We start from the raw sequence: 27857 nt of genomic DNA, 5'->3' as shown, positions 1-27857 counted from the left end.
ATAGCTCCATTCAAAATCTGCTGCCCAGTCAGTTACCCTATGCGATTGCGGCCAAACTCCCGCGATCGCGAAGCACAAAATTCTTCCAGCATTTTTTTACTCTATGCGATCGCGGCCATTCTCCCGCGATCACGAAGAACATATTTTTCCAATAGCCTTCTCCAACTCTTCCGGACAGCCTCTAGTATAACGGTCTTTTTGTACAAAACTTCAAATGACAAATGGTTTAACTTTCTGAAAGCTAGAGACCAAGATCTACAACTTTCATGTTTTGGTCATCTCCCAATTCCTTATAGATTTCGAGATATAAGCTTCCAAAGTCGGGCCAGTGCAACAAAAAGTTTTCTCTACGCGATCGCGAAAGGTCTTCCGCGATCGCGAATCACTAGACAATTTCTTCCATTTTACTTATCACGATCAATTCCCCACGATCTCATAGCACACTGCTGTAGCCAAAAATCGGCAGCTAAAAATGGCCTAGAAATGGTCCGAAACCACCTCGAAACTCACCCGAGCCCCTCGGGACCCCGTCCGAACATACCAACAAGTCTCAAAACATATCACGGACTTAGTAGAGGCCTCTAATCGCATCAAACAACGCTAAAAACACGAATCACACGCCAATTCAAGCCTAATAAAACTAAGAAATTCCAACTTCTACATTCGATGCCGAAACCTATCAAATCAATTCCGATTGACCTCAAATTTTGCACACAAGTCATAATTGACATTATGACCTACTCCCACTTCCAAAATCGGATTCCGACCCCGATATCAAAAAGTCCACTCCCGGTCAAACTACCAAAAACCTTCAACTTCCAACTTTTGCCAAACGACCCCGAAATGACCTACGGACCTCCAAATCCATATCCAAATGTGCTCCTAAAACCAGAATCACCATACAGAGCTTTTCCCAAGCTCGGAATCCCAAATGGACATCGATAAAATCAAAATACACTTCAACCCAAATTCATAAAATTCATCCAAAATGCCAACTTTCCACAATAAGCGCAGTAACGCTCCCGGGTCATCCAAAACCCGATCCGGGCATACGTCCAAGTCCACAATCATCATACAAACCTATTGGAACCTTCAAATCCCGATTCTAAGGTCGTTTACTCGTAAGTCAAACTGTAGTCAACTCTTCCAACTTATAGTTTCCGAAATGAGAATTTTCCATTTGAATCAACTCTGAACTTCCCAAAATTCAATTCCGACCACACGTGCAAGTCATAATACCTGAAGTGAAGCTACCCAAGGCCTCAAACCGCTGAATGATGAGCTAGAGCTCAAAATGACCGGTCAGTTCGTTACACTAGGAGCATGAAATATGATATTTCTCCATCATTCACATATGTTCTTGTATACTTGCTTCTGTGTGATATGATTTTGATTGGGTTCCTGTGACCACGCTGGACGGATTGTGTTGTTATGCCCTGTGACCATGCCAGACAGATTATGATATTGTGCATGTGACCACGCTGGGCGAATTTGTATTATTAGCACGTGAGTTGTCCGTGCAGCATGTGAGTTGTCCGTACAGAACCAGATCTTGATATTATTAGCACGCGAATTGTCCGTGCGGATCCAGATATTGATAATATAGCATGTGAGTTATCCGTGCAGCACATGATTTGTGCGTGCGATTGATATTATTAGCACGTGAGTTATCCGTGCAGCGTGTGGATACGGATTCATCCCCTTAGGGTCACCCTCTCATGTTTCTCTCTTGATGGTGTACACATGGATTCAGTTTCTGATTGATGTGAGCTCTGGGAGAGCTGGTTACTATATTTGGATCGGGTTGTGCGCTGCGACGGACTGATGTTTTGTTATGGCCTTTTATCTTTACTTGCAATTTCCTTGACTATTTACCTGATTTACTTGCATATCTTCCTTATGCTGGATTGTTAACCGAGCAGAATACTTTAAAATAAAGAATTGTGAGTATCAAAGTGGTTTTACCTGCAATATCTTGATTTGATCATATATCTATTCTGTACTTGTTGAAATTATGAACAACACAGGGGTTAGTGAGTATCATCTATACTTCTTGCTTCTTTTACCTTGCATGGGTTAGTTAGGATACTTATTGAGTACATGAGGTCGATTGTACTCATACTACGCTTCTGCACCCTGCGTGCAAATCTTGGAATTGATGTTGTTGTGTACGGCGGGAGCTGTCATTGAAGATGTACTTGCGTTTCAGTGATGGCTATCACTTGTCCTTGGTAGCTTTAGATTCCGATTATGTTCATTTGCATTTCAAACAGATGCTCTAATTACTTCAATTCAGTTTTGTAATAATCTAAGTCTTAGTGGCTCATGACTCGTACTACCAGTCCTTGGGAAGTTGGCTAAAAATTCAGCTATTTCATTTTTGACTCTTTATCAATATCACCATATTGTGATTTATTGTTATTTGGCTTACCTAGCGTGTTGGATCAGGTGTCATTACGATGGGTTGGATTTTGGGTCGTGACATAACCATTTGCTAAAGCTTGCTTGCTGAAATAAAAATAATCTAAATGAATCCAATTTATAGCAAAAACTTAAAAGTCTAGTAAAAGATTAGTGGATATATCTATAATTCTCTATGCTTCCTTGGAAATGGGTGGACTGCAGGAGAATATATGCAAGATATTCTATTATGACCAATTCTCCTGCAACAACCACATTTGAACGTTATTTTTGATGATTTATCTGTTCGGCCGTTTATTTTATAAATTTTGTGTCATACTAATTTTTTGGTTATTCTGTTATGTATAACCAAAATTAGACTTTTCGAAACTATCTCAATCATGTCAGTTTCTCTTCGGTATCGGTACAGTTTCGGTATATTTTCGGTATTGTTTTAAATATCATGTAAAAGTCACCAGTAGAAGTAGAATGCAATACTATACGTTCTTTAATAGGACTTAGCAAAACTCTCTAGACATTTTTATTGTTTAAAAGGTGACGAATTAAAAAAATATGAAAGATGACCAGAGTATAGATCCATCAACTATTCTACAGCAACGTAAAAGAAACCAAGTAAAGACAAAAAATATATAAATCACATGAGTAGAAATATGTTAACCAAGCTGGGACTCAAGAAAAAATCTATAGAAGATTAAATATTCAAAAAGATAATTCTAAATTATATGAAAGAAAACATATTCAATGCATTGTAGTTTGCTACTCATAATCGCTAGAATACTTTGTGTCTTGCTAATGAAGATGCTGGAAATAACTCAGTTTAAGTAGAAGTAGCATAATAGGTTTTAGGAATTAGTATTTTGAGTTTAATTACTTGTTGGCTTGTAACCGTTTTCATAATTCCAAGGCCGCCAAAAAAATCTAATGCTTTATTATTTTTAAACTTAGAAGTATATAAATATATTTTCTATATGTAAATTTATTCGGTACGGTTCGGTATTTTTTTAATTTATTTTTATAAAATAAAAAACCTACCATAATTATCGGTACAGTTATAGATTCATATAAAAACCTATGAATTTTTTAAAAGAAACCTAAAAATTGGTTTGGTGCGGTACAATTCAGTCGGTTTAGTCAGTATTTAAATATCCATTGACACCCCTAGCTGGAATATGCCTTTTCTTCTGCCTTCTACCTGGCAGAACCTTGAAATCTAGAGATTTAATAATTTGTCTTAAAACTTTCTGGTACAATCCAAGAATTTGTGTGTCCTATAGAATATATTGTCTTTCATATGTTTTCAGCCAAGATTTCTTTAAGTACCACTCCGAGCAAAAATTGGACTTCTTGATGCTTCTCTTATCAATAATTGCAATCGCATGTATACATGGTAATTCATCAAATTGAAACAAAAAACAATCATATGTTCTTTTGTTTAAGTCCATGCGTGATACCCAATGTCTAGTCCATGAAAATTTTGCATTTTGGCCATGACAAAGGCTGGTGTAACTTCAAACCTTGGGTCTCGAAGATTGTCAATAATGTGACCACTTATCAACTTTGAAGTTGCATGCCTTTGATCAACTTTCATAGTGTTAACTGAACAGTCATGATTTTTCTCAATCTTTACTATCTTGAATAGTGTTGAATCTTTAATCCTAAAAACGCACACACGCCACCCACACTTTTCATCATTTTATTTCAAAGAATACCTTGTTGAACTTGATCTAACAACTTTGAATTCAAAATGTCCCTTAATTGCTATATTGGAAAAGCAGTTAATTATACTCTTCTTATTGTCAAATATTGATCCCACTTTTATTTCATCCAAAGAAGCATTTTCTCTCAATATTGTAGATGGGGATTCTTTTTGTTTCAACTTTTACCTTCATCTAGTTAGTTGAGTAGATGATTTTTCTGCAACTTCTTCAATTACAGGTGCACTCTCTAAGACTTGTATACCTAGAGCTCGTTGGTTGTCAATCTCTGTAATACTTTGTCCTTCTATACGAATAGAATTGAATGTTTGAAGTACTTCTTCAATTATTGGTTCAGGTTCGACCATATCTACTTTTATTATATGTTCACATTTGTCTTGTTTGTCTTGTTGAGTTTCTATGTTGACTTGTTCAAAGGTGCTTGCAGAGCCAAAAACTCTTTCCGAAACATCAACAACGAAACGACAACACTTGAAGAGTGAATGACTTTTCAGCAACTCTATACATGTTCGAAGATCTTCATCTTTGGTTACAAGCATTCCCTTGCCTTTTCATTGGTTGATATCAAATCATATCATTGCTTCAAACTTGTTTCTATCCAATTCAATAACTTCAAAGACCTGATTGACGAAATCTTCAAATCGAATTGCCTCAGGTACAAGAACAAGCTTTGTTTGATGATCCATATACTTATAGTCTGGGGTCCATTTTCCGTTGAAAGCAACAACAATACATATTGTATCCATCCTGCAAGTCAAGAAAAGTGGAATCCAGGACACTTTGTCCTTAATATTTACACTACACACATGAAGTTAAGGACATAATGTCCTAAAGTTTATCAATAGAAGGTGCAAATTCAGGACACTTTGTCATTAATAATTACACGGCACACATGAAGTTGAGGACAGGATGTCCTGAAGTTTATCAATAGAAGGTGCAAATACAGGACACTTTGTCCTTAATATTTACATAACACACATGAAGTTAAGGACATGATGTCCTAAAGTTATCAATAGAAGGTGCAAACTCAGGACACTTTGTCCTTAAATATTTACACTGCACAGATAAAATTAAGGACAAGATGTCCTAAAGTTTATCAATAGAAGGTGTAAATTCAGGACACTTTGTCCTTAATATTTACACAGCAGTCATGAAGTTAGAGATCCGATGTCCTAAAGTTTATCAATAGAAGCTGCTAATCCAGGACATACTTTGAACTTAATATTTACACAACACTCATGAACACGATATCCTAAACTTCATCAATTGAAGGTGCTAATTCAGGACACACTTTGAAATTAATATTACATATTCAAGTTCTAAGTTTGTTCTATCATCAAATTAGCAAGTACTAATACCAAAAACAAATTTGGAATAGATATTATTACAACAAAAAAAATCGAATACATACTGTTAAGGGGAAAACCACCCAAACACAAAAAAGCATATAGAGATATCTGGAAGTTTATGCACACAATTGATTTAAAACTAAAAAATTGATTAGAACTTACTATTTTTGTGGATAATCTTCTGTGATTTTAAGGTGAAATAGGAGGAGAAAGCAGGTTGATGGAGATTGGGACAAAACTGAGCGTAGGTTGACGAACGAAGGTTTATAGAGCGAAGCTTGACTTATTATAAGTCTAGCACAGGAGTATTTTCATCCTGTAGGTAAAACTTTATTAAATTACTGGCTGAATATTAAATATATTTTAAACAGTGACTTAAAAATAAATAAATAATGACTAATCGTGCACTTCCCCTTCTTTCCATTGTGAAGAAAAACCCCACCACACACGTGCTGCTGATCAGTCGTGTCCATATTGTCACAAAATTCTTCCAATTAAAGAAGGGATATAAACATTAAGTTACAAAATAGAAATTGGTAAAATAATGCGACGTCATCTGCTGAGAGAGTAGTCAGTCCAGAGCCTTTGGGATATACACAAGGATCAGAAGGAAATAATGGAGCTTTATCCTTCTAGATATCGTCTATATATTGGATTATATTCAGGTACTCAAAAATTTGGTTATTTGATAAGTATCATATATGCGGTAAAACTTGCCCGATAAAAAGAGTTGATTCCTCAGAAGGTTCTGAACTAATGAAAATTGGTTATTAAAGTAATTTTATAGTAACTTAAAAGATCACTCAATTTTACCTTTTGTAACAAGGATATTTGGCATTTTTCATTTCACCTAATTATTTAAACAATTAAAAGCGTCCACTAAAACTATTTACGAACTTGCTCCATGACTCGACATGCTTGACTTTGTACTGAACTAAAGAAAATTGATTAGGAAAGTCACTTTACTAAATATATAATCAATTTTTATCAATTTATATATATATATATATATATATTGCTAAAATTATGATAAGATAAAAAGAAAAAACTAATACAAGATAATTATAATTCAGGTCATCAAACTAATAGGATTTATACAATCACGATTTACAAGTCAGGTTATCAAACTAATATGATGTATATAATAATGATTCTCGTCTACGATGTCTAAGTTTATATTTTTTTTTTTTGATAACAAGGATCTTATTTAGATATCACATAATAGTAGGGTTCATACATCCATAATTGCCCGGTGGGCCACTTACTACTTGGCTATTATATAACATGTCTCGAAGGATATTTTTGTTCCCAAAATAAGCTAGTCTTGAACAAACATCTTTCCTAATATTTTCAATAAGATGAGTAGTGTCTTCACTGTCCGATCTTAAGACGTTACCTGCAAAATGTGGGGGGTAGTAGAGAATAGTAAGATCCCTGCCTTTGTTGTCACACAGTGCTCTCCTAGCCATCATATGTGCCAGCTTGTTGGCTTCCCTGAAAATGTGGTGGATTCCCTGAACCTTCACCTGGTTCATTGACAACCTGCACTCAAAGATGATGTTATTAAAAATAGTTATTCCATTTTCCAAACAATTAATGGCATCAGTAGAGTCCGTTCCACTTCTAAATTGGTTAAGCCTTGCTCTTTTGCTATTTGGAGGCCTATTTTTAAAGCCAATAGCTCTGCCTGTAGGGGTGATAAGCCTGGAGAGGCCCCATAGAAGCCAACTATCCAGTGACCCCTACTATCTCTGAAAATACACCAAAGCCACATAGAGAACTTGTTCCATAAATGAACCATCAGTATTATGCTTAATAGTGTTTGCTGGAGGCTTAATCCAGTTAACGGTGATAGGGATAAGTTTATGAGTTATTACTTCATTTTGTGTGAGAAGCTTGTATTGCACCGCTTGGTTAAGGGCATGATGGAGAGCCGACTTATTTGTGGTATTGATAAAGAGATTATTATTCCTATTAGTCCAAATAGACCATATAATGAAAGGAAAAATATCAGTCCATGTGATAATACTATTCTCAAATGGTATATTATGGTCTCTAAGATTAGTTACCCAATTATTACAAAAATTCCTACTGCTCATGTCCAATCCGAGTTGAAGCCATAAATCCCTTACCGCTAGGCAGTCTAAATAGACGTGATTAATAGTTTCCTTCTCGGATTTACAGTAAGAGCACACTGGATCGATGTTAATACCAATATAATTTAAATGGCTTCTAGTAGGCAGTCTATTGTGAAGACATTTTCAAAGTAAGAACTTTAGTTTATTAGGGCACTTTAGGTTCCAAATTCACATAAAGTCTATTTCATTAATAGGGTGGTTTTCAATTAGGATATAGCAAGATTTGGTAGTAAATAGCCCATTGGTATTAAGCGACCAAGTAGGCGTGTCACAATTGCTGGCATTATGAGTTATAGCCTTTATTTTGTTAATTATGGTAGCTTCAAGACCAATGGAGATATTTGAAAGATCCCATTTCTTATTACTCCAAATATCTTTTATAGTAAGCAAGTTATCTGCTTGGGGGCCAGAAATACACTGGCGAAGAGGAGGAGTGTTGTGAATCCAACGACTATTCCAAACACTAAGGGTTGAGGACTTATGAGGGATCCATGCAATGCCCTTATTACAAATTTCCAACCCTTTCAAGATACCGTTCCATATGAAGGAGGAATTAATAGCGGTTTTCCTATAACCATGAAGTTGTATGATTAATTTTGCCCAAGGAGAGCAAGTGTTGGTAAGAAGTCTCCAAGAGAGATTTGCTAGGCTTGCTAAATTTTTACTCTTTGCTTTATGAATTCCTAGCCCACCCTCTTTCTTGTGTCTAGTAATAGTATCCCAGTTAATAAGATAGAGTTTTTTTGAGGTTGCATTAGATCCCCAAATAAAGTTTCTTTGAATCTTATCAATTGTACTAAGGATTTTGCTAGGCAACAAAGTGTAATGCATAATATGGCTAGGGAGGGAATTAAGGCAAGAGGTGGCCAGCACAGTTCTACCTGCCATATTTAGGCAGTTAGATTTCCAAGTTCTTAGTCTAGCAAGCATATTATCGAGAACTAATTGAAAATCTTTTGCTCTAGGCTTCGTATTAGTAATTGAAAAACCTAAGTATTTTCCAAACGGATTACTAATATTTATATTGAAAGTATTTGCTAAATTGGTACCAATATGTTTGGGACAGTGTTTTGAAATAATAATTTTTGACTTAGATTTGTTGATTGACTGACCAGACAAGTTGCAAAACTGCTCTAAGCACTGCTTAATGGATCTTATGAATTTATCATTAATCTTGGACATTAGAGTAAGATCATCTGCGTAGAAAAGGTGGGACAGTTGGTGGTTATTTTTACCGATCGTAATTGGGCTCCAGACACCTAAATCTACCTTATGGTTAATTAAGGTGGAAAGCATTTCCATGCAAAGAATGAATATGTATGGGGAAATAGGATGACCCTTGTCTTATGTCCCTACTAGTCATAAAGTAACCAGTTCTAGAACCATTCACCAAGATGGCTATTCTGGTGGTTGTTATACAATTCATAATAAGCTTAATCATTTTAAGAGGGAATTTAAAGAAGATTAGGGCTCTGTAGATAAAAGACCATTCCAGATGATCAAACGCTTTTTCTAGATCTATTTTTAAAATCATATTATGATGTCTACCATAATACCTATTCATTTTTAAGATCAATTCTTGAATAATAATCGCATTGTCACAGGCTTTCCTATTTTTAAGGAAGCTAGCTTGATAGGGACTAATAAGATTATCTAGGAAAGATTTTAGACGGTTGCTAATTACTTTAGTGATAATTTTGTATATAGTATTGCAGAGGCCAATGGGCCTAAAGTTTTTTAAATTATTTGCATTACGGATTTTAGGAATTAGACAAAGGAAAGTATCATTAATACCTTCAGGAATAGTTCCACTATTGAAAGCTTCCCTGCAAAGGCTGGTAACTGAGTTGCCTATAATTTTTCAGTATTTTTGGAAAAAAAAGGGTGGAGCTCATCTGGTCTAGGTGCTTTGAAGGGTTTAAAAGAAAAGCAAGCTTTCATTATTTCAGAATTTGTGATGGGGTTGTCTAGAAAGGTTAGGTCTATACTAGTAAATGATTGAGGGTCATTTCTAATGCTATCCCAATCACTAGATGTTTGAGAAGTAGTATAAACTGTTTTGAAATACTCACTAGTATGGACAATAATCTCATCAGGATCACTAATCCATCTGTCTTGGTCATTTTTGAAGAAAGCAATTTTGTTTTTTCTTTTTCTATTGGTGGCCATTATTTGGTAAAACTTAGTATTAGCATCTCCCTCATTTAACCAGAGAATTCTTGAACGAAGCTTCCAGTAGTCTTCTTCTAGTTTTAAGAGGTTACTATATTCAAGTCTTAAAGTGTTTTCTAGTGTTTGAAGGAAAGGACTAGTATAATAGTTAATCGAGTTTTGGATACCATTAAGTCTAGCTAGGATTCTTCTTTCATTTTTAAAGATGTCACCAAAAGTGTTATTTTTCCAAGTGGTGACATTATTTCTGAAGATGGCAGTGGCCTCTACGAAGGTATTATTTCCCCAAGAATTTTCTACCACACTATGAAATTGGGGATGTTTACACCAAAAAGGAAGTCTAAAAGACTTAGGATAGGGGGCACACTGTTTTGGAGTGAGGTTGATAAGTAAAGAATTATGATCCGAATGGGTTTTGGGGAGGTGGATTATGGAAGCATTAGGAAATTTTTGAATCCATAGATCATTACTAAATAACTTATCAAGCCTATTGATGTTGGGCATATTTCTATACGTTTTGATATTACTTCACTCATGTTTTAACCGCTTTTTGGTGCTTTTTGGTGTTAAAAATGCCCAACATGCTTTAGTTATTGGTTTTATGACTAATGGAGTTGTGTGTGATGATTTAGGGTGTTTGGAGTGCAAAAATATGAAGAAAAGGTGCTCCAACTAGAGGAGAAGAGGGTGGATGCGTCGCATCCAACCTTGGAAAGAAGGTTACTTGGTGCACCCTTAGCAGTGAAGTCGGCCCATAGCATCCCCATAGCATCCGCACCTAGGCAAAGCTGAGATGGAGGAACAAAGGGTGGATGTTCGCATCCACCCTAGCATGCGAAGCTGAGAAGTGGAGGACGAGGTGGATGCGAAGCATCTACCCCAGCATCAATCCCTGAAGCTGATTCGAATTAGGAATAGGAGAACTTTGGCCCACGACTTTTGTACGCAATATATAGGACAAAAACACCTTTTTTAGGTGATCGAACACACTTTTTGAAAGGAATTCAACCTAGGGAGAACAAGGAGCCGCCGTGGAGGCCCGGTTTCATCTTTCTTCCACCAAACTTTATAATTTTATGTTTCTTCGTATGATCTGTTGTTTGGCTACCATGTCTATGTGGAGCTAAACTTCACGTTCTAAGGTTGTGGTTCTTTCATGACTATTGTTATTCGGATACTGATTTTGATTTCTTAGTTTATCATATTAGTTTATTTATTCAATCCTGCACTTAATTATTTGATTGCTTGATCACCAATTGAATACTATCTACGAATCTAGAATTGAACTCGAAAGTGGGAATCCTAGATTGCATATAGGATTGAATAGAGCAAGTTCTTGAACCTAGGCATCGGGGTACGGATTCGCGGTTAGGATAGACATATACCTAATTGCCTTGCTTGGTTGATTACAGGAACTATAAATGCATCCTTGTTAGTTCTAACTCCAAAGACATATAGGCGTTACGTTAGCTTGAATAGGCGAGTGAGAACTCGACAGATTCTTATGAGCAATATTAACCTTGTTAACCATTAAACTAGATAAATTAGTTAGTCAATTCAATTGAAGAATACAATAAGAATGTTAGATAGCCCATAACCCTAGATCGTTTTCATCATATTGATAACATAAAAATCCGCTCTTCCTCCGTTCAAAGTTTATTATTTTTTTTTATTTATTTTAATTAGTTTAGAATCAAATACTTCTAGTTTTAATTCTTGTTTAGATAGTTAGGATAGTCTAATTTAGTTAATAGTTAATCACAAGTCCTCGTGGGTTCGACATCCGACTTTTAGTCACTTTATTACTTGACGACCGCGTATACTTGCGTGTGCGTTTGGCCGCAACACCATTCCATAATAAGCTTGTTATTTGCAAATCTACGATTTGACCATGTATATTTGCTACCCTTGAACCCTAGGTTTAAGAGATTACAATAGTTTAAGTAAGACCAAAGCTTAAGGACACGCCTTCGGTTTATAGATCTTCCCCCTAGTTTTTCATTAGTAGTAAAGACATCATTAAAATCACCACCAACTAACCAGGGACCATTGTGATTATCCGCAATATTTTTAATGTTTTCCCACATTTTATCTCTAATAACAGGATTTGTACTAGCGTAGATAGATGAAAAAAGCCAGCTAAAGTTAGTAGGTCATACCTCAATAGTTGCATGGATTTCATGGTTACGACGAACAAGGTTATGCACGTTCACTTTGGTATGATCCCAAAGAACAACCATACCACCAGCTTGGCCCTCAGCAGGCACCTCAATCAACTCCGAGAACCCAAAGTCATTCATAAGAGAGCCATGAGCATGCATTCTAGTTTCCAGTAATGCAACCATGCATGGCCTATGGGTTACCATAAGATCCCTAAAATTTCTTCTAAAGTCCTCATTATTCCCACCTCTAATATTCCATATAATAAAGTTTATAGGGCTAGACATATTAGCAGTTCGGCTTGAGTTGTGTCCATTCTCCATGGACAGATGTGAGCCTCTCCTCACAGATGGGACTAAGATCATTGCTCTGTTGCCTACCGTTGGATCCTGAGGTGGGCGTATGTCCATTGCACACTTGTAGAGATTCGGTGGACAACTGAGAATATGCCTCTTCTCTTGAGCTTCTTTGAACAAGAAGACCTTTACTTCGTTTAGGCTTCCCAATTCCACCACTGATTCTCCAATCAAGTCTATCGGATCGTTCATTTCTTCTTCCACTGGGTTTCCCATGTTTGGAATAATTGGAGGATTTGGGTTGATATTTTCCATGTTCATTTGCATGTTTGGAGGTGGGGGATGTTGTGGTGGTTGTGGAGCCTCCAATTGCATTAGGATTGGGTTCAGGGCTGTTAGGGCTTCTAGTGGGAAGAATGGGAGATCTAGACCTAGGTTTTGTGGTAGTATTGGGACGTGATGGGGTAGGTTCCATTGACCTCTCATTTCTTGCACTAAGTTTGGGTTTAAGAGATGAGCTAGAGGTTGAAGGATATTGTTTACCCATACATGATTCAAATAGTTGTTCATGGCAAGATGAAGACCTTCGGATACTAGTTGTGCTAGGTAGCGAGGATTTTGAATTAAAATTACACTCTCCTGAACATTGATTGTTGCATTAAACATGAGACCCCTCCCCATTAGCCCTAACTCTATCCAAGATAGGGGGTGGTGATCCTGGGGCAGTGGTGGTTGGACTTAGATAATGGGGTTGTTTGGGAGTTGTTGAGGAAGAGGAGGAAGGTTTTCCATGTTCAAGGGGGGATGGTTGCGAGGGATTTGGATCAACTGATATCTCTTTCGGTTGGTTAATGTGATTCTTGGCATTCCTGAGGATGTTAGTAGTGTTTAAATTGGTAGGAGTTGTAGAATGGGGAATGATTGCATCTACATGCATGCAATTTGGGGGTTTAGCGTGTAGGATTTATTTGAAGATTTTGAAGATTTTGCATGGGGAGATTTGGCCACATATCCCATGCATGCTTCCATTTGTTCACCGTCCAGCGCAATAGTGGACAAGTGTGAATTAATTAGGGAGTTGGTTTTGTCTTTTACGAATGGGTTTTGGGGGTTATTGGAATTATCTTGTCTAGGGGGTAGTTTAGTGTAGTAGTATCACACGATGAGGGGGTTAATTCATTTGTTTTTGATAGGTTTTCTGCATTCAATTGGTTAGGCGTGTGAATAGTAGGATCATTAGGGTTAATAAGGTTATTAACCAGTTTTGTCTTTTCTAGGTTTTCTAGATAAGCATGCATGTTAACATTATTTTTGTTTTTTAATAATAAGTTATTTTGAGGGGAGTGGTTTTCTGAAACAGTGTGCTCCTCACTCAAAGTAAAGAAACGGTTTTCTTGATCCATGTTATCTAACTTGTTTCCCATACTTGTATTGGTGGATTTTGCCAATCGAGAATCATACTGTATTGAAGACAATGAAGAATTATCCTTATGGACAAATTTCAGCTTTTGAGTGTGAATGTACTTATCTGTCGCAGCATTAAAGATTTTTACATCTATACCTGCATCTGCAGAGTTCTCTTTGTCTTCCTTTGTGATTTTTTGCATTCTTTTTGGTTTCTGAAAAGACACTGTGTGCCCGCCTTCTTCATTCCTTTCTTTCTCCTGATGTTAATCTACTGTCTCCTCCTTATTACTTTTTGCTTGGACTGATGGTATTCCAGCCATAGGGCAATGTGTATTGTGTGCCCTAATAGTCCACAGCTCTTGCATAATATTTTTTCTCCTTCATATTCAATTAGTTGCTTGTATTTTTCAATTTGAGATTTTGCAACTGATTTGTCCATAGGTAATTCCACACAGAGACGAGCATAACGATCTCTTAGGGTAGATGAGGTACAAGCATCTATTTTAAGAAGTCTACCAATCGAGTTCCCAATTTTTTGAAGAATGATCCCATCATAAAACTCAGTAGGTAAATTTGGTAGACGGGTCCAAACAGCTGTGTGGATTTGTTTGGCGCTAGATGCTACGAAATTTGGTTCCCACCTTTGACATGAGAGAAAATGGCCAAAGATGAACCACAGACCATTTTGTAAAACTGAGATCATGCTTTCTTGATTTTGAAATTTAGCTATGTAGTAATCTGAACCTAAGTCTATTAGGGAAAAATTTTCAGACACTTTCCAAAGCTCCTGGACTTTTTTCTTGAGGATTTGGTGGAATATTCTTTTCCCTTGTAACTTAATAATGATGGAGAGTTTCCAGGGCATGTACATCCGATTTTAATCCTCTTGTGAAAGAGAAATTTTCTTTTCTTCAAAGGTTGATTCAAGGGGTATCATTGAGGAAGTGATATCGACAGAGTTGACTATGAGTGTGGTGAAATCAGTGATGATATCCAACCCTTCCCTTCCCCTAATTAATTTATCTTTAAAAGAGGTTTGTAGATTACTAGGCAATCGGGCAGTACAATCGTTGATAATGTCCGGCGGTTTGGGTGGAATCAAAATCATCTCTGTATCAGCGTCCATACTTGGTGGAGGGATGTGAGAAAAGTTTTTTGGAAGTTTAGAGTTTTTTTAGAAAGATGTTGGAGTTTCTCTCTCTAGGAACTTTGATGTCTAAGTTTATATATTCATGTAGTTCTCCTTAATTACAGCATTTACAAAAGCATTAATTGGCAATGTGAGCTTATTTTACGCTAACACTTTTTAAAATCTTACACTAACATATCCATACGGAATCTTAAATTTTTGGAATTGTAAACATTGAGGATTTTAAACCCTTTTTAGAGTCTCAAATGTCCCATAAATATCAACTAAGATTATTATTTAAAATCCAAAGTTACAGAGATTTTTAACTGAAAAATAGAATTCGCTTGTGGTGTAAGATCTTCTAAATTGAAAAGATTATACTTCTCCCTTTCCGCGACACCCCCACCCCCCACCCCCAAACCCAACCCTCCCAAAAAAATAATATAAAGAGAAGAAGAAGAAGGGGAAAAAAGCAAGGGTGGCACTTTCTCCCTAGCTTTCATAGGTATCAACAAAATCAGTTTTCGAAAACAATATTCTCAAATTACATTTGAAAATTGAGATTTGGAGCCAAATCGTGTGAATAATTGTTGTAGAAACTCCTGCAGCAGAATTTGTATATGATTATATATGTTAGTAACATACTAATCAATTAAGCAGTAGAACGCGTAACGTGAAATAGGTGAAAAACGTGCTAAATGCCAGGATATTCAAATGCTAAAATGTCAGACTACATTCTTACCTTGTTACCTTCTTAGTCCTACCCAAGAAAACAAGTGGACAACTCTTCATTTTTTGTTATTCCAAGCTGTAGATGAATCCCAAAATCAAATTTGTTTTCTTTGGTAACCAACGGAGCATATCACCCAAAACACACATGTGAAAAAGCAACCACTCTTGACCTTTTCCAGCTAAAATAATAATTGAGCAAAATCTGATATTTTTGCAAGCTAGCTGGAAACTTTCATTCTCCACCACTCCTTTTTTTCTTCAATTCCAACACTACTGTAATATCTTCAATTTATTATGTCAAAATCTTTTCTTTCTATACAAGGGGCATTCCTTTACCAGCAAGATTATTGGTCCAGAAGATTTTCAAGAATACTCATTTTAGGTAAATCTCTCTTTGTGCTTCTGCTATTGATTTTTCCTTCTGGTGTTTGTCAGTTTATGCCTAAAATCTTTTCTCTTCTCTACAGGAACTTTAAAATCACATAAATAGAGATTGAATCTTTGTTTTACACTCAAACAAGAAAAGTAAAATGATGTTAAGGAGTTCATCGACACCACTTCTTAGATCTTTACTCTCAGAAAGTCCCAGCAATCACCACCACCACCAGCACTCTGATTTAGCCCCTAATCACACACCCAATTCCATTCACCATAGTTACACCACACTCTCATGTAACCATGGTGGATATCAGAATTACACCAAGATTTTATACCCTTCTAACTCTCCCATCTCTCCTTCAGTTTCTGAGCTTAGCAATGGCAGACAATTAACATCTCATGGTATTAGAAGAGCTCAATCTGAAGGGAACTTGGAAGTATTGGCAAAAGCCTCAACTGAAGAAGTTGATGAATTTAGCCTCTCAAAACTACCGAAGACGCTTGTACGTAAACCCCACAAAGCATTCTTGGAAACCATTCCATCTTTCAACATTCACAATTCAAGGGAGTTTCATTCGGACGACGACAGCTATGATGAGGAAGATGAAGATGATGACTTTGGTTACATTAGTAAGCAGTACAGTTTGGGAACTATTGGTGTAAAAGAGGAAATGAGTTATGTGAGTCAAAATTCAAAGTTAGAATTTGTTGAAGGCAGAGAAGAAATGTACCTAGCAAGAGGAATTGGGATTGCTGATATTGGTTGTTTTGATGATGGTGGCCCCTATGGAGGCTGGGGCAACGGAGGAGGAGGAGGCGGTTATCGGCCAGTAGCCTTTGATAGGGAAGGTGGTGGCGACAGCCAGGGGCTCCGCATAGAAGAGTATTACAAGAGGATGTTGGAAGAGAATCCTGGCAATTCTCTATTCTTGAGGAATTATGCCAACTTTTTATACCAAGTGAGTCTTTATGCTTCCTTAATTAAGCTACTGTTGTCGATCTTAGGAGTCCAGAATAGCTACCTATGCTTTTGCTAATTATCTTCTTTCATGTTGGAGCAGACAAAGAAAGATCTTAAAGGGGCAGAGGAATACTACTCAAGAGCTATTTTAGCAGATCCAAGTGATGGTGAAATTCTTTCACAGTACGCTAAACTAATATGGGAGCTTCACCGTGATGAAGATAGAGCCACGAGCTATTTTGAAAGAGCAGTTCAAGCTGCCTCTAGTGACAGGTTCGCTTCTCATACACTACTGAGAATAAGCTTTATTATAGAAATACAATTCAAGAACAAGTTGTTATTTATTTCAAGAACTGACCTCTTCATCTTTGATGTGTTGACAGCCACATACATGCAGCTTATGCTAATTTCCTCTGGGAGATAGAAGATGAGAATGATGATATACAAGCACCACGAATGCTGCATACCGTAGCTACAGCCTCTATAACGGCTTGAATTGAAAGAAAATCATTATTCATTCAAATATTTAACAGCAGTTTTAGCTGAAGCTTAGTGAGCAATTAGAAAGAACCTGTAATTTAGCCTCTAAGGTAGTAATAAAACTGATGCACAGGACTTCTGTATTTCTTCTGCTGTCGTGGTTGACTGACTAGCCCTGTGAATGGTGAAACAGAAGCACTTGTCAAACTCCAATTGTGCTAAGCGTTTATATTGACAATTTCCTCGTGATTTTCATTGCTTGCAAAGCTTACATGTTTAATACCATATTACAATCAGGAGAATTGGGGACATGGATTATGAGGAAGCCGCTTGATGTCACCACCATACCATTTAGCTTTGCTCAAGACATTCTGACAAGCTGCATTGAACAATCAAAATAACATTATTTCATCTTGGATTGTAGTACCATCATTGTAGGAGAAATTAGCATTAACTGTGACTATAGGAGAAAGAGCAAAAATATATTTCTGGATGCCCAAAAAAAAAAGGAAAAGAGAACACTGAGATATATCTAATTCCTTTCGTGAGAAGACTATACCATCAGAAAGAGAGAACACTTCATTCCTCATCATCCTCTGCCAAAATTTTGTTTTTCAGGTTGCTTAGTTATACTCTTATATATCATGTGCCCCGAAAACCATTGCCTTGATTGCTTCCCCTCTGAAAATTCCTATCCTGGAACATCCTCCTTTGCCTCTTTGCCTAACTGATCAAGGCAGTTGTGGAAGAATATGTTGACAAAGAGAGGGTCAAAACATGCATAATTAAAGCAGCAGATAGTGCAGTTACTAAAATATTCTTTGATGGTGCTCTGCTCGTAATCATTGAAATATTCTCTTCTTCTTTTTCTTTGATAAGGTTGAATTCTTCATAAATCCAGCAAACACATGTCGAAGGGTGAAAAAAGTAATAAAATTAGAATTTGCACCCACCAACAATACATCACAAGCCACATTTTATCAAGAGCCTTTGACTTTTTTTGAGCCTTAATAGGAAATAATAACTCTAAGGACTACATCTTAAAACAAATAAGGTGGCAACCTCCAGACATAGGTTGGATTAAACTTAATATTGACGGGGCTTCTAAGGCAGAGGGGGTTTGAGTGGTGTATTCAGAAACAGTAATGGTAGCTGGCTTTTGGGATACTCCAAATCTATCCCCTACACAACAAATAACCATGAAGAAATAAGAGCTCTAAGAGAAGGTCCAGAAATAGCATTAAGGCATCACTTCCATCGGTTACAAACTGAAACTTGACTCCAGATAAGTGATTGACATGATAAAAGAAGGTAATACTAGTTATACTAATCTGATTGATGGGTGCAGGTTCCTACTATCTAGGCTAGGAGGATTTCAGGTATGACATATTTACAAAGAAGCAAACAAGGTAGCAGACTGCAGACTGCGTAGCTAAGGAAGGAAGAAAGGAAGATGCAACTCAATGAATTTTATTTTATTTTATGTTGTACCTCCTGTTTTTGAAGCTTAACTTTGAAAGTGATCTTAAAAGGACCATGTACCCTAGAAAGATCAAGCCTTGTACTGGTACTTAGTATCTTAATAAGATTTCCCTTTTATACAATAAAAAAAACTCGCAAGCCAATAAAATGGGAAGTCTACAGTACCCCCAGTTAGTTGATAACCAAACAAACATATTTGGGAGTTGAAGTACTGTCATATCAATCCAAATGAAACAGGAAATCTCCGTACACAGGCTAACTAAAGAACATGGAGATTAAAAGTCATGACCAAGATATTATATCCCGCATACAAGGATAATGGTAATTGGTTCAACCAAAGAACTACTCAAGCAAGCAAAAGATTGAACAAATCTCTAAGAAAAGCATAAAGAGATATAAGTACAGCAGGCCCCCCTCTCTTCTGCTTATTTGACAAGAGTATTGACTCTCCCAACTTAGTTGCCCAAAAAAGAATTTATGGCCCTCTATGGTAGAAGGAGAATAACTAACTGACACGTATGTATCTAGGAAACAATTCCACAGACATCTAATTTAGAGTCTCATCATCACCTGAACCACCTCATCTCAAGAAATCTTTCTAAAATTCCCTGGTTTCACATGCTAAGATCTTTTTTTTTTTTTTTTTTGAAATGGTAACAGATTTCGTTGATATATAAATAACAGATTTCACACACTAAGCTCATGCCTTAGAACAAACAAAAGTTCACAGATTCAAGCTTCAGGCAATGCCAAGGACTATGCTATTGAAGTAAATAAAATCGATATTGATATTACAAGGTCATTGCAATCTGTCAATAAATTTTAGGTTACTAAATTAGTGATTAAGCTCCCCTCATTCCAAGTTATTTATACACTTGTCCTTTTGGAACATCTTCACATGTTTGGTATACTTCAAGGAAAGCACAAAAACTCAAATTCTAAATTCTACGAAATTATCTGGCTCCAATATTAGTAGTTCATTTATTCACCCTAAGAAAAATTAAAGGCAGAGTTTGTGCATTGGCTTGTTTCTCAATTTAATTGGTGAGAAGTAAAAGACCACGACATAACAGAGATTTAAAGTTTTATACTTTAAAATATAAGAAGAAGTCTGGCTAGGACCTATACTTTCAGTTTCACACAAAAGAGCAAATTCAGAACACGAAGCAAATATCTTAATCATGTTGAATTAAATGAAGCAGAGAGCCATTACCGTGGATATTTGTAACTGCCACTTTTGTATGGACCACAAATACAAGCAAATGAAGCTTCAAAGTATAATTGATAAATATTCAAAAGTACAAGATTAGCACTTCTCACCTTGTGAAATTGAAATTAATTTTAAGGTACAGACTACCTCCACGAGAAACACTACTGCTGATTGATCTACTTTCCTCAATGTAGACTTGCCTTCCAGCCAACTGTACGGGTAATGTCTAAGAACAGGGAAGAGAAAGCATCATATACTAGGTATACAAGGGATGAGATAACAAAGTAATGTCTGAATATGAGATTGTGGCAATAATTCATGGAAGTACACCTTCCAATTACAACTATTACTCAAGACAACTAACTGCATCATATTGTTTCAGAAAACAATTTATCTACTGATAGCAAGTTCCACAACCATTTAATACAAGATCATTGATCTATGTGATCAGAAATATTTCAAACGCAGAACTTACGAATGCGATTTAATGCTACAAGCTAGCCAACATTAAGAATGAGTGAACAATCTGCTGAGAATCATACAGGACAGAAGGTAAAGGAAAAAATAAGAGCAGCTTTTACCAATAACTAGAAATGCAACTCAAAATCCTCCACGAAAACACACAACATGAATCATGATTTCAAATTTTCAAAGTTCATATCTTAATTGCATTTTGGACACCTTGGAGGTATTCAAGCTCAACAAAGATATAGCAAATGCTGATATCCTGCCCATCAATTGCAATCAAAATATTAGAGCATGTAAGACAATTGAAGCATATAATATTGACAACCGGAAAAAAACTACTTTGCGCTTTTTCAAGAATACTCCATCCTGCTTATTCTTACCGAAGTTCTTAAACTCTAGCAAAGAATCTAGACTAGTACAGTGGACGGCAAATTGCTCAGGTAGACAGATTTTGTTTCCCCTGGAGAAAAGTATATAGAGTCAAATCCTAGCTAAACTCGGTAATATAATGAGCTAGAAGCTAGGATGCAGTAACTCAAAGATGTAGCGACATTGATTGCGAATATGCATTCATCTTACCTTCTTGACATAAACCTTCATCTGCCTGGGACATTGAGTTTGACTCAGAAGCAGGTTGCCACTCTGTAGCAGGCACAGCTCTTTGTATAAGTTGGCTGGACGGTAACTGATGATACGGGTTTTCTATTTGGAGCTCTTAGCTTTCAATTCCATGCCATCATACATGGTTGAAGATAAACATCATATACCAATTCCTACAGCCACAGAAGTACTGTCTCTACAATTTGATATCAATGTTGACTATAAGTCAGAATACTGATTGTACTTTAGAGCTCTCATATACGTACACCTCAAAAAATTGTGTTCGTGCATGAAAAAAGAAATGTAGCAAATACCTTCAAGGCATTTTAACTCAGATTGAAGCAGTGAATGGCTTTGACGACAAACTCCAATTGCATCAGCCTATTCTTTGTGTTTGAAATGAAGAACTCCTCTTTCATCGTAGCATCGACCTTCCTTAAAAGAATGATAGCATCTGAAAATTTAAATGATGGCCAATAATCAGTTTTGACCTGATTCAAGCACCACATCTGTACATAGTAAAAAATAAATCCCGACGACAACTAAAACTTGCAAAGTAATCACAGAATAAAGAGTAGAAAAGTAGGACCACATCAAGGTCTTTCCAGGTTACTACCTTGTGCTGATGTCTGTCCTTCCAAAACAAGAGAAAAAAATTCTGTTTTAGTTCGCTGAGCATCAATAGCATCTTCCAAGATAAAGATTGACACAGATCATGAGCTTCTCTGATATTCACAATAGATTTGGCATTGGAACTGCCAAACATTGGTTTTCTACAGCCTACACAGGAATATCTCCTCCGTGGGACATCATAGAATTGAACCTAAATGATTTTAGAAATCAATAAATTTTTCTCACAACAATGCACAAGAGCTTATCTTTTCTACATTGAAGTTTCAGGATAATACATAAAACCCAAATTCACATATTCTTCTAACAACCAACCTCGAGAATAATCCAGATGATCCCAGCTTTGCAAAGCAAATTGATCTGCCACACTGCGTGCTCCAAGAAGAATCAGATCACTTAGAGGACCATCAAACGACGCAAATCACAAGTTAGGTTTTTTAGGCCATTCAGACACCACACTATTAAGATGAGTAAAGAAGTTAGCTGATTCCAGAGCCGATTTAATGTAACCAAGAAGTAATCATAAGAAGCTTCACTGTCCCATAATTCTATCCTTTTGCCTTCAAGATCATGCAACTTGTGTTTCTGGCATCTAACTGTTGAACTAGTTATTGATTTTGATACTGGAGATTGTGGAGACCTGCAGCATCAGCCTACCAAAGAAAGAAACAAAAACAATCATCCTTTTTCAGTAAGTTCTATACATTCATGGAACCCATCATATAACTTCAATTCATCCATATCTAACACAGACAATGGAATTTCGCAAGCACATCCTTTGCAAATTTAAATATCATGTAACTTGTGCATCAATTTTTATTTTATTTTCTTAAGCGGAAGCAAGAGGAAAACATTGCACATCAGGTTAGACAAGGATAATAAAAAATAAGATGCAATTTCACAAAGCCAAATGCAACTACTGATACAGAATTACAGATTACTTATCTGAAACAGTTAGACTTTACATTTCAAGACATGCTTCTTTACCTTTATCATATTGAGTTACCATTTCCCAATATGAACATATGTTGAGCAGTAGCGATAAATGCAAAATTATGAATGTCTCTTTCTGCATTACATAAACACACATATGACACATATCTATGCACTCTGGTATTTTTGCAATAGATATATCAAAAAGGAAACTGAATCTGCACAAGATTTTAGCATTAAAATTGTAACTATTTTTGTATTTTTTCAAAAAAAAATTATATAAGAGAGTTACTGTTAGACTGTTCTAGGAGGACAGTTTACAAGATAACCATGATTCGTCAGGTTATTGTCGCTATCATCACAAGATATAGTAAATTTTTGTGCCAATAAGGAATTGAGATATGCCTCATCAAAATATTAAGTAAGGGCGAGGTGTTCATATTACTGAGAAAAGGTATTCAGATAATTAGTGACACAGTTAGCAGGACATTTCCCAAAAGCCAAATATTCCATAAGTTACAGGGACAAGTTGAACGTACGCAGAAGCTGTTAAAGGGAGGATAAGGGAAACAGGAAACAAGAAACAAGTTTTTTGGTCCAAAGGTTTCAACCAACCTCTTATCAGCTCCAGGCGAATTAGAAAGTATAAACTTGCTCAGTGGCAGGATCTTCTAGCCAAATGAAAGAGTTAATCCTTCAAGTGCTACCAATAATCACCACATGAACAAGAAACGTCCTTAAAATGGTGGAATAGGTTAATACTCTAATAATGATCTCTTTAGAGACAATTTTACAAATGAACTTGAAAGCTGTATGGCAGTCCAAACATATCCGGAGGTTCTTCTTCACTCTAATAGGAGCACCAGGAGGTGTTACAATCAGCCCAAATGCAACAGCTAGTTTCTCACTATGGTAGGAGAGAAGAATTTCTTTTTCTCTCTTTTCCACATCATGGAAATCAATCTCTACGATTGGAACATAACCAGCTTTAGTCATTAACTGTCCCAATCCTAGAATGGCTTCTGTCTCCCACTATAAACGTATAAACACTATCTTTGACCTCATCCAACTCATCCCAGGTTCCTTTTTCACTCTATTGTCTTTCATCTGTCTTCTTACTTTTGCAACATTTTCCCACAACCCAACTGATGCATAAATGTTTGTTACAAGAACATGAGTGCCAACTTTCTCTGACTCAAGATTAAAAAGCATCTCAGCAGCACATATTCCTACCTCTTAACTCTTATGGATTCTTGCAGCACCCAGAAGAGCACCCCAGACAGATACATTAGCTTCAAAAGGCATCTTATTTATGAGATTAATAGCGTCATCTAGTTTTCCTGCCCGGCCAAGGACATCGATCATGCAGGCATAATTCTCTTAAGTTGGTTCAATCTCAAATGAATCTATCATTGTGTCAAAATACTTCTTGGCTTCTGCAACTAAGCCAGCATGGTTACGTGCACAAAGGACACTAACCAATGTTATGTGATAGGGAGATACGCCATCATTCAGCATCTCGCCAAATAAATGAAGCACCTCTTTTGCATGTCCATGACCATGAAACAATACCTTTCTTAGGAACCTTAGTGAAAGCACGGTTAGCATCCTCTATACTTCCACATTTGGCATACATGTTCACTAGGGAGTTACCAGCAAATACGTCTGACATGAACCCATATTTCAATACAGTGGCAAACGCAAGAATTTTTGTAAGCGGTGTCAACATTTGAAAAAGTGAACATAAATCACTACAACGATATGCCGTGTCATTTTTTATATTTATATCAAATATTTGTATTTTTCTTATTATCTATATATACATATTGACGAAAATTTTTGACAAAGCGGTGTCATGTGACACCGCTTGACATAAGGTGCCTGCACTCCTATTTCAATAAATGAGCATGTATTTGTTTCCAATATTCATATGCTGATAGATTTGCACATGCATTTAGGAGAGAACTACAAACAAATGAGTCTGGCTTGAGTCCCCTATCTTGCAACTTCAGGTTGAGTTTCATAGCATCTTCACCTTGGCCATATAGAGCATAAGCGGTTATAAGAGAGGTAAAAGATGGCAAATCCCGTATAGGGCACTCGTCAAAAGTTTTAGTTGCATCATCCAGCAGGCTACATGTTCCATAAGAATCAACAAGACTGTTTATGACAAATGTGTCAACACTGAAATCCTGACTTCATAGAAAGTACATGTACTTGTTTCACATTAGCAGCCTGCAAGCCAGCAGCAGAGTTGAGGATGGCAAGTAAACTTCTCTGGTCAGATCTAATTCCTTGGTTGTACATCTGAACAAAAAGGTCTAGACATTCATTGTCTTCCTCAATCTGTGAGTAACCAGAGATCATAGCATTCAATGCAATTAAATCCTTCTCGGGCATCAGATCATAGATCAAACTCGCATCCTTGGTCAAATCACGCTTGCAATACATATCAATAAGACCAACACTTACGAATGGATCCAATATGATATCTTTCTTTATCAAAAGAGAATGTATCCTTTACCATATTCTGGAAGCTCCAATGCAGCACAAGCCTTGAGAGCACTTGATAAAGTGAACACATTAGGGAAAATTCCAAACCTCCTCATCTGATTCAACGTGTCTAAAGCCTGCTGGTGACATTCATGACGGAAAAAAAAAAAAACTATAAAAGCATTCCATGAAACAATGTCGGCACCGCATTTCCCTCAAAAACTGTAATTGCATCCTTAAGATCTCCCCCTTTGGCATACATGTCGACAAGTGGCATTAGACGAGAAAGGATCAGAATCATAACCAAGCTTTACCAAAATCCAAGAATTTTCTTTCCTTGAACAATATCTCCTAAACCAGTACAAGCATTTAGTGTGTTGGATAAACTATACTCACCAGGCATAACTTCACTATCAATCATGTCATGAAACATACACATTGCCTCACTGAAAAAAGCAGTTTGTGTGTAACAAGAAAACAAAGCATACCAAGAAATAACATTTCTTTCCGGAATTTCCTCGAACGACAACCTAGAATGAAAAAACTCACCACATTTTGCATACATAACAACCAAAGTATTCGCGACGAAAACATCAGACTGAAACCCTGTCACCCCACCGTGAAGCTGCTTTCCTAACAGAAATTCCTTCTCAAAAGAACATGCCTTAAGAACACGAGGAAAAGTGAATTCATTACATTTAAGACCCAAAATTGCATTTTGAAGAAACCCCAGATAGCATCTTTACCAAAACCATTCTGGGTATATCCAGATCCAAGACACCAAATCTGGTTCAGCACTTTCATCGATCAGTTTCCATGCATAGTCAAAAGTACCACATTTTAAATAAAAAGTAATTAAGTGGTTCTTATGTTTACTATCATTTGATAATCAAATGCTTGGATTTGAAGACCTGCGTCCAAAGACTTTGTTTGGGAAGGCTGTGAAAGGAGCTTTGTGTAGGAAATATAGTTGGATATAGAGTTTTCAGCTTCTGTGAAGCTTGAAAATAGTCTATATTTTTCTGTGAGTCAAATCTTGAAGTTGATAGTAATTTTAGGAATGGAGAAGAATGTTTGAATTGTTGGCAAATACGTTGGTGAAGAAGTTTTCTTCCACTGTGATAAAGGCGCCAAAGGTTTCCCATGCTTGATTCGAAAACCATTGTCCGATTAAACGCGCACAGCATTATTTGTTTGGACATTGGGTTGATATTTCTTTTTTTAAAACATTAGTAGCATGTGAAATTAAAATTGTAAGCGTATTTGAAACTATAGAATTTCAAATATTTGAGAAGTTGAAAGAAGATTGTAACAATTTGGCTGTTCAATAGAGGAGGATTGAATAGATTTATGGAGCGTGACCATGATAAAAACGTTTATGTTTTCAGTAATCAAATGAGTGCAAATTATTATCTTTCATATACATTGTATCACTTAATCCTATGTATTCTTATATTAATAATTAATTATAAAATTAAATATTCGATTTGACATATACACCACTAATATTTACCGTGTGAACATGTCATGGATCAGAATGCCAAGTCAGTAATTTTAATGTATTAATAGTATTTTGACGAGAATTATCACATGTTAGTTTGAAGATTGCTATTTAACTTCAAGTAATATTTTGAATGAGTATTTCAAGTAAATGTTACATATTTTTAACTTTGGTAAACTTTTTTTAAAAAGTTTTATGTTCAAACACCACTTTTTCACATTTTTTAGTTTCAAATATTATTTCTGTTTTAGTTTCAACTCAAACATTGTCCAAACGCTTATATGTATCTTTTGTTTCACAAAAGAGCAAGAGCTGAATACTTTTCCAGATAACCCTCTTCAATTTTATGTTGAATTTCTTTATATTTTCTTCCAAAAAACTGTCAGCTTATTTTAAAGCAAACGTCACTAACTTCTCTTAAATCTTGAACTAGAACTAGAATATACGAATATCCACTGTGAAACTTTTCAGCTGGCTATGATGCGAGGTGTAATTCTTGCAATCTCTTGATGCTGACTCTCTTTGCCTTTATCGATATAACTTTTGTGGTCAAGAATTATTATAATGGTGATGAAATATTGGAAACATACATATAACTTTTGCTTGATTTTGACTCTGCGGTGCCCATTATATACCTCCTCACTTAAATGTGTAAGAAAACAACTAGAGTATATATGGAGTGAGCCCCTCCGGTGAACCAAATAGAAAAGAGAGAGATATATATAACAAACTAAGAAAATAAAACAGAAAAGAAACACATCGAAATTATGCATCCCAAATGGTGCAAATCAGAAGCTGCAGAAATTTTTAGTTTTAGTTTTGAAAAGAAATCCTAGAAGTGAAAGTACCCTTTTTACTGTTCACTAAAAATTAAGGAGGTAAAAAAAAGAAGAAGAATCTGGAAATGCACCTCTTTAAAAACATTTTTTTTTCTTTCTAAAAACTTAATTTCTGGGCTAAGATAGATCAGTAATACGCACATAAAAAAAAAATTAAAAAAAAAAAAAAAAGATAGATCGGTAAACTATGGTAAAGGAAATGTTAGAGATATAGAGATGGAATTGGAACTTGAAACGTTTTACTCAAGAATATCTATTAGTAGTATAATTGTAATCATAACACCAATTTTAAGCTCCACCTCTTGAACGTTTCCTCTGCTTTAAGTTCTATATATTTTCTTTAGCCAGTCACATTGAGGTATT

The 27857-nt window shown here is 36.1% G+C and overlaps 2 protein-coding genes and 2 long non-coding RNA genes across 5 annotated transcripts; 1 reads left to right on the top strand and 3 right to left on the bottom strand.

Annotated features, from left to right (window-relative positions):
- Positions 1–6686: 6686 nt before the first annotated feature.
- LOC109242410 lies at positions 6687–17298 on the bottom strand. Its single transcript, XM_019409275.1, has 2 exons — positions 17217–17298; positions 6687–7027 (listed from the first exon to the last, which is right to left on the bottom strand). Exons 1-2 carry the CDS (start codon positions 17249–17251, stop codon positions 6700–6702), a joined length of 363 nt encoding a protein of 120 aa, XP_019264820.1. The 5' UTR covers positions 17252–17298; the 3' UTR covers positions 6687–6699.
- LOC109242413 lies at positions 15253–15620 on the bottom strand. Its single transcript, XR_002070398.1, has 2 exons — positions 15530–15620; positions 15253–15389 (listed from the first exon to the last, which is right to left on the bottom strand). It is a non-coding gene; the product is annotated as an uncharacterized LOC109242413 (long non-coding RNA).
- On the top strand, positions 15801–17545 carry LOC109242409. The gene is made up of 4 exons (XM_019409274.1): positions 15801–15901; positions 15987–16856; positions 16959–17131; positions 17242–17545. Exons 2-4 carry the CDS (start codon positions 16050–16052, stop codon positions 17351–17353), a joined length of 1092 nt encoding a protein of 363 aa, XP_019264819.1. The 5' UTR covers positions 15801–15901; positions 15987–16049; the 3' UTR covers positions 17354–17545.
- LOC109242411 lies at positions 17494–26523 on the bottom strand. 2 transcript variants are annotated; one of them, XR_002070396.1, is made up of 6 exons: positions 23277–26523; positions 22044–22381; positions 21715–21921; positions 21413–21552; positions 21078–21294; positions 17494–20958 (listed from the first exon to the last, which is right to left on the bottom strand). It is a non-coding gene; the product is annotated as an uncharacterized LOC109242411 (long non-coding RNA). The 2 variants fall into 2 exon arrangements; XR_002070397.1 differs by having other exon boundaries at positions 21078–21271.
- Between the last annotated feature and the right edge of the window lie 1334 nt (positions 26524–27857).

This window comes from Nicotiana attenuata, unplaced genomic scaffold (assembly GCF_001879085.1).
Source record: "Nicotiana attenuata strain UT unplaced genomic scaffold, NIATTr2, whole genome shotgun sequence".
NCBI lineage: Eukaryota > Viridiplantae > Streptophyta > Magnoliopsida > Solanales > Solanaceae > Nicotiana > Nicotiana attenuata.
The sequence above is the reverse complement of the archived record's forward strand: the minus strand, read 5'-3'. Positions and strand labels throughout refer to the sequence as shown.

What these genes read in the sequence shown, in the direction of transcription:
- LOC109242409 (XM_019409274.1), top strand. Translation starts at nt 16,050, where the DNA reads ATGATGTTAAGGAGTTCATCGACACCACTTCTTAGATCTTTACTCTCA. An exon ending in ATGCCAACTTTTTATACCAA is followed by an intron (nt 16,857 to 16,958) that starts GTGAGTCTTTAT and finishes ATGTTGGAGCAG; the next exon opens with ACAAAGAAAGATCTTAAAGG. An exon ending in CAAGCTGCCTCTAGTGACAG is followed by an intron (nt 17,132 to 17,241) that starts GTTCGCTTCTCA and finishes ATGTGTTGACAG; the next exon opens with CCACATACATGCAGCTTATG.
- LOC109242410 (XM_019409275.1), bottom strand. Translation starts at nt 17,251, where the DNA reads ATGTATGTGGCTGTCAACACATCAAAGATGAAGAG. An exon ending in AACACATCAAAGATGAAGAG is followed by an intron (nt 7,028 to 17,216) that starts GTCAGTTCTTGA and finishes CTTTGAGTGCAG; the next exon opens with GTTGTCAATGAACCAGGTGA.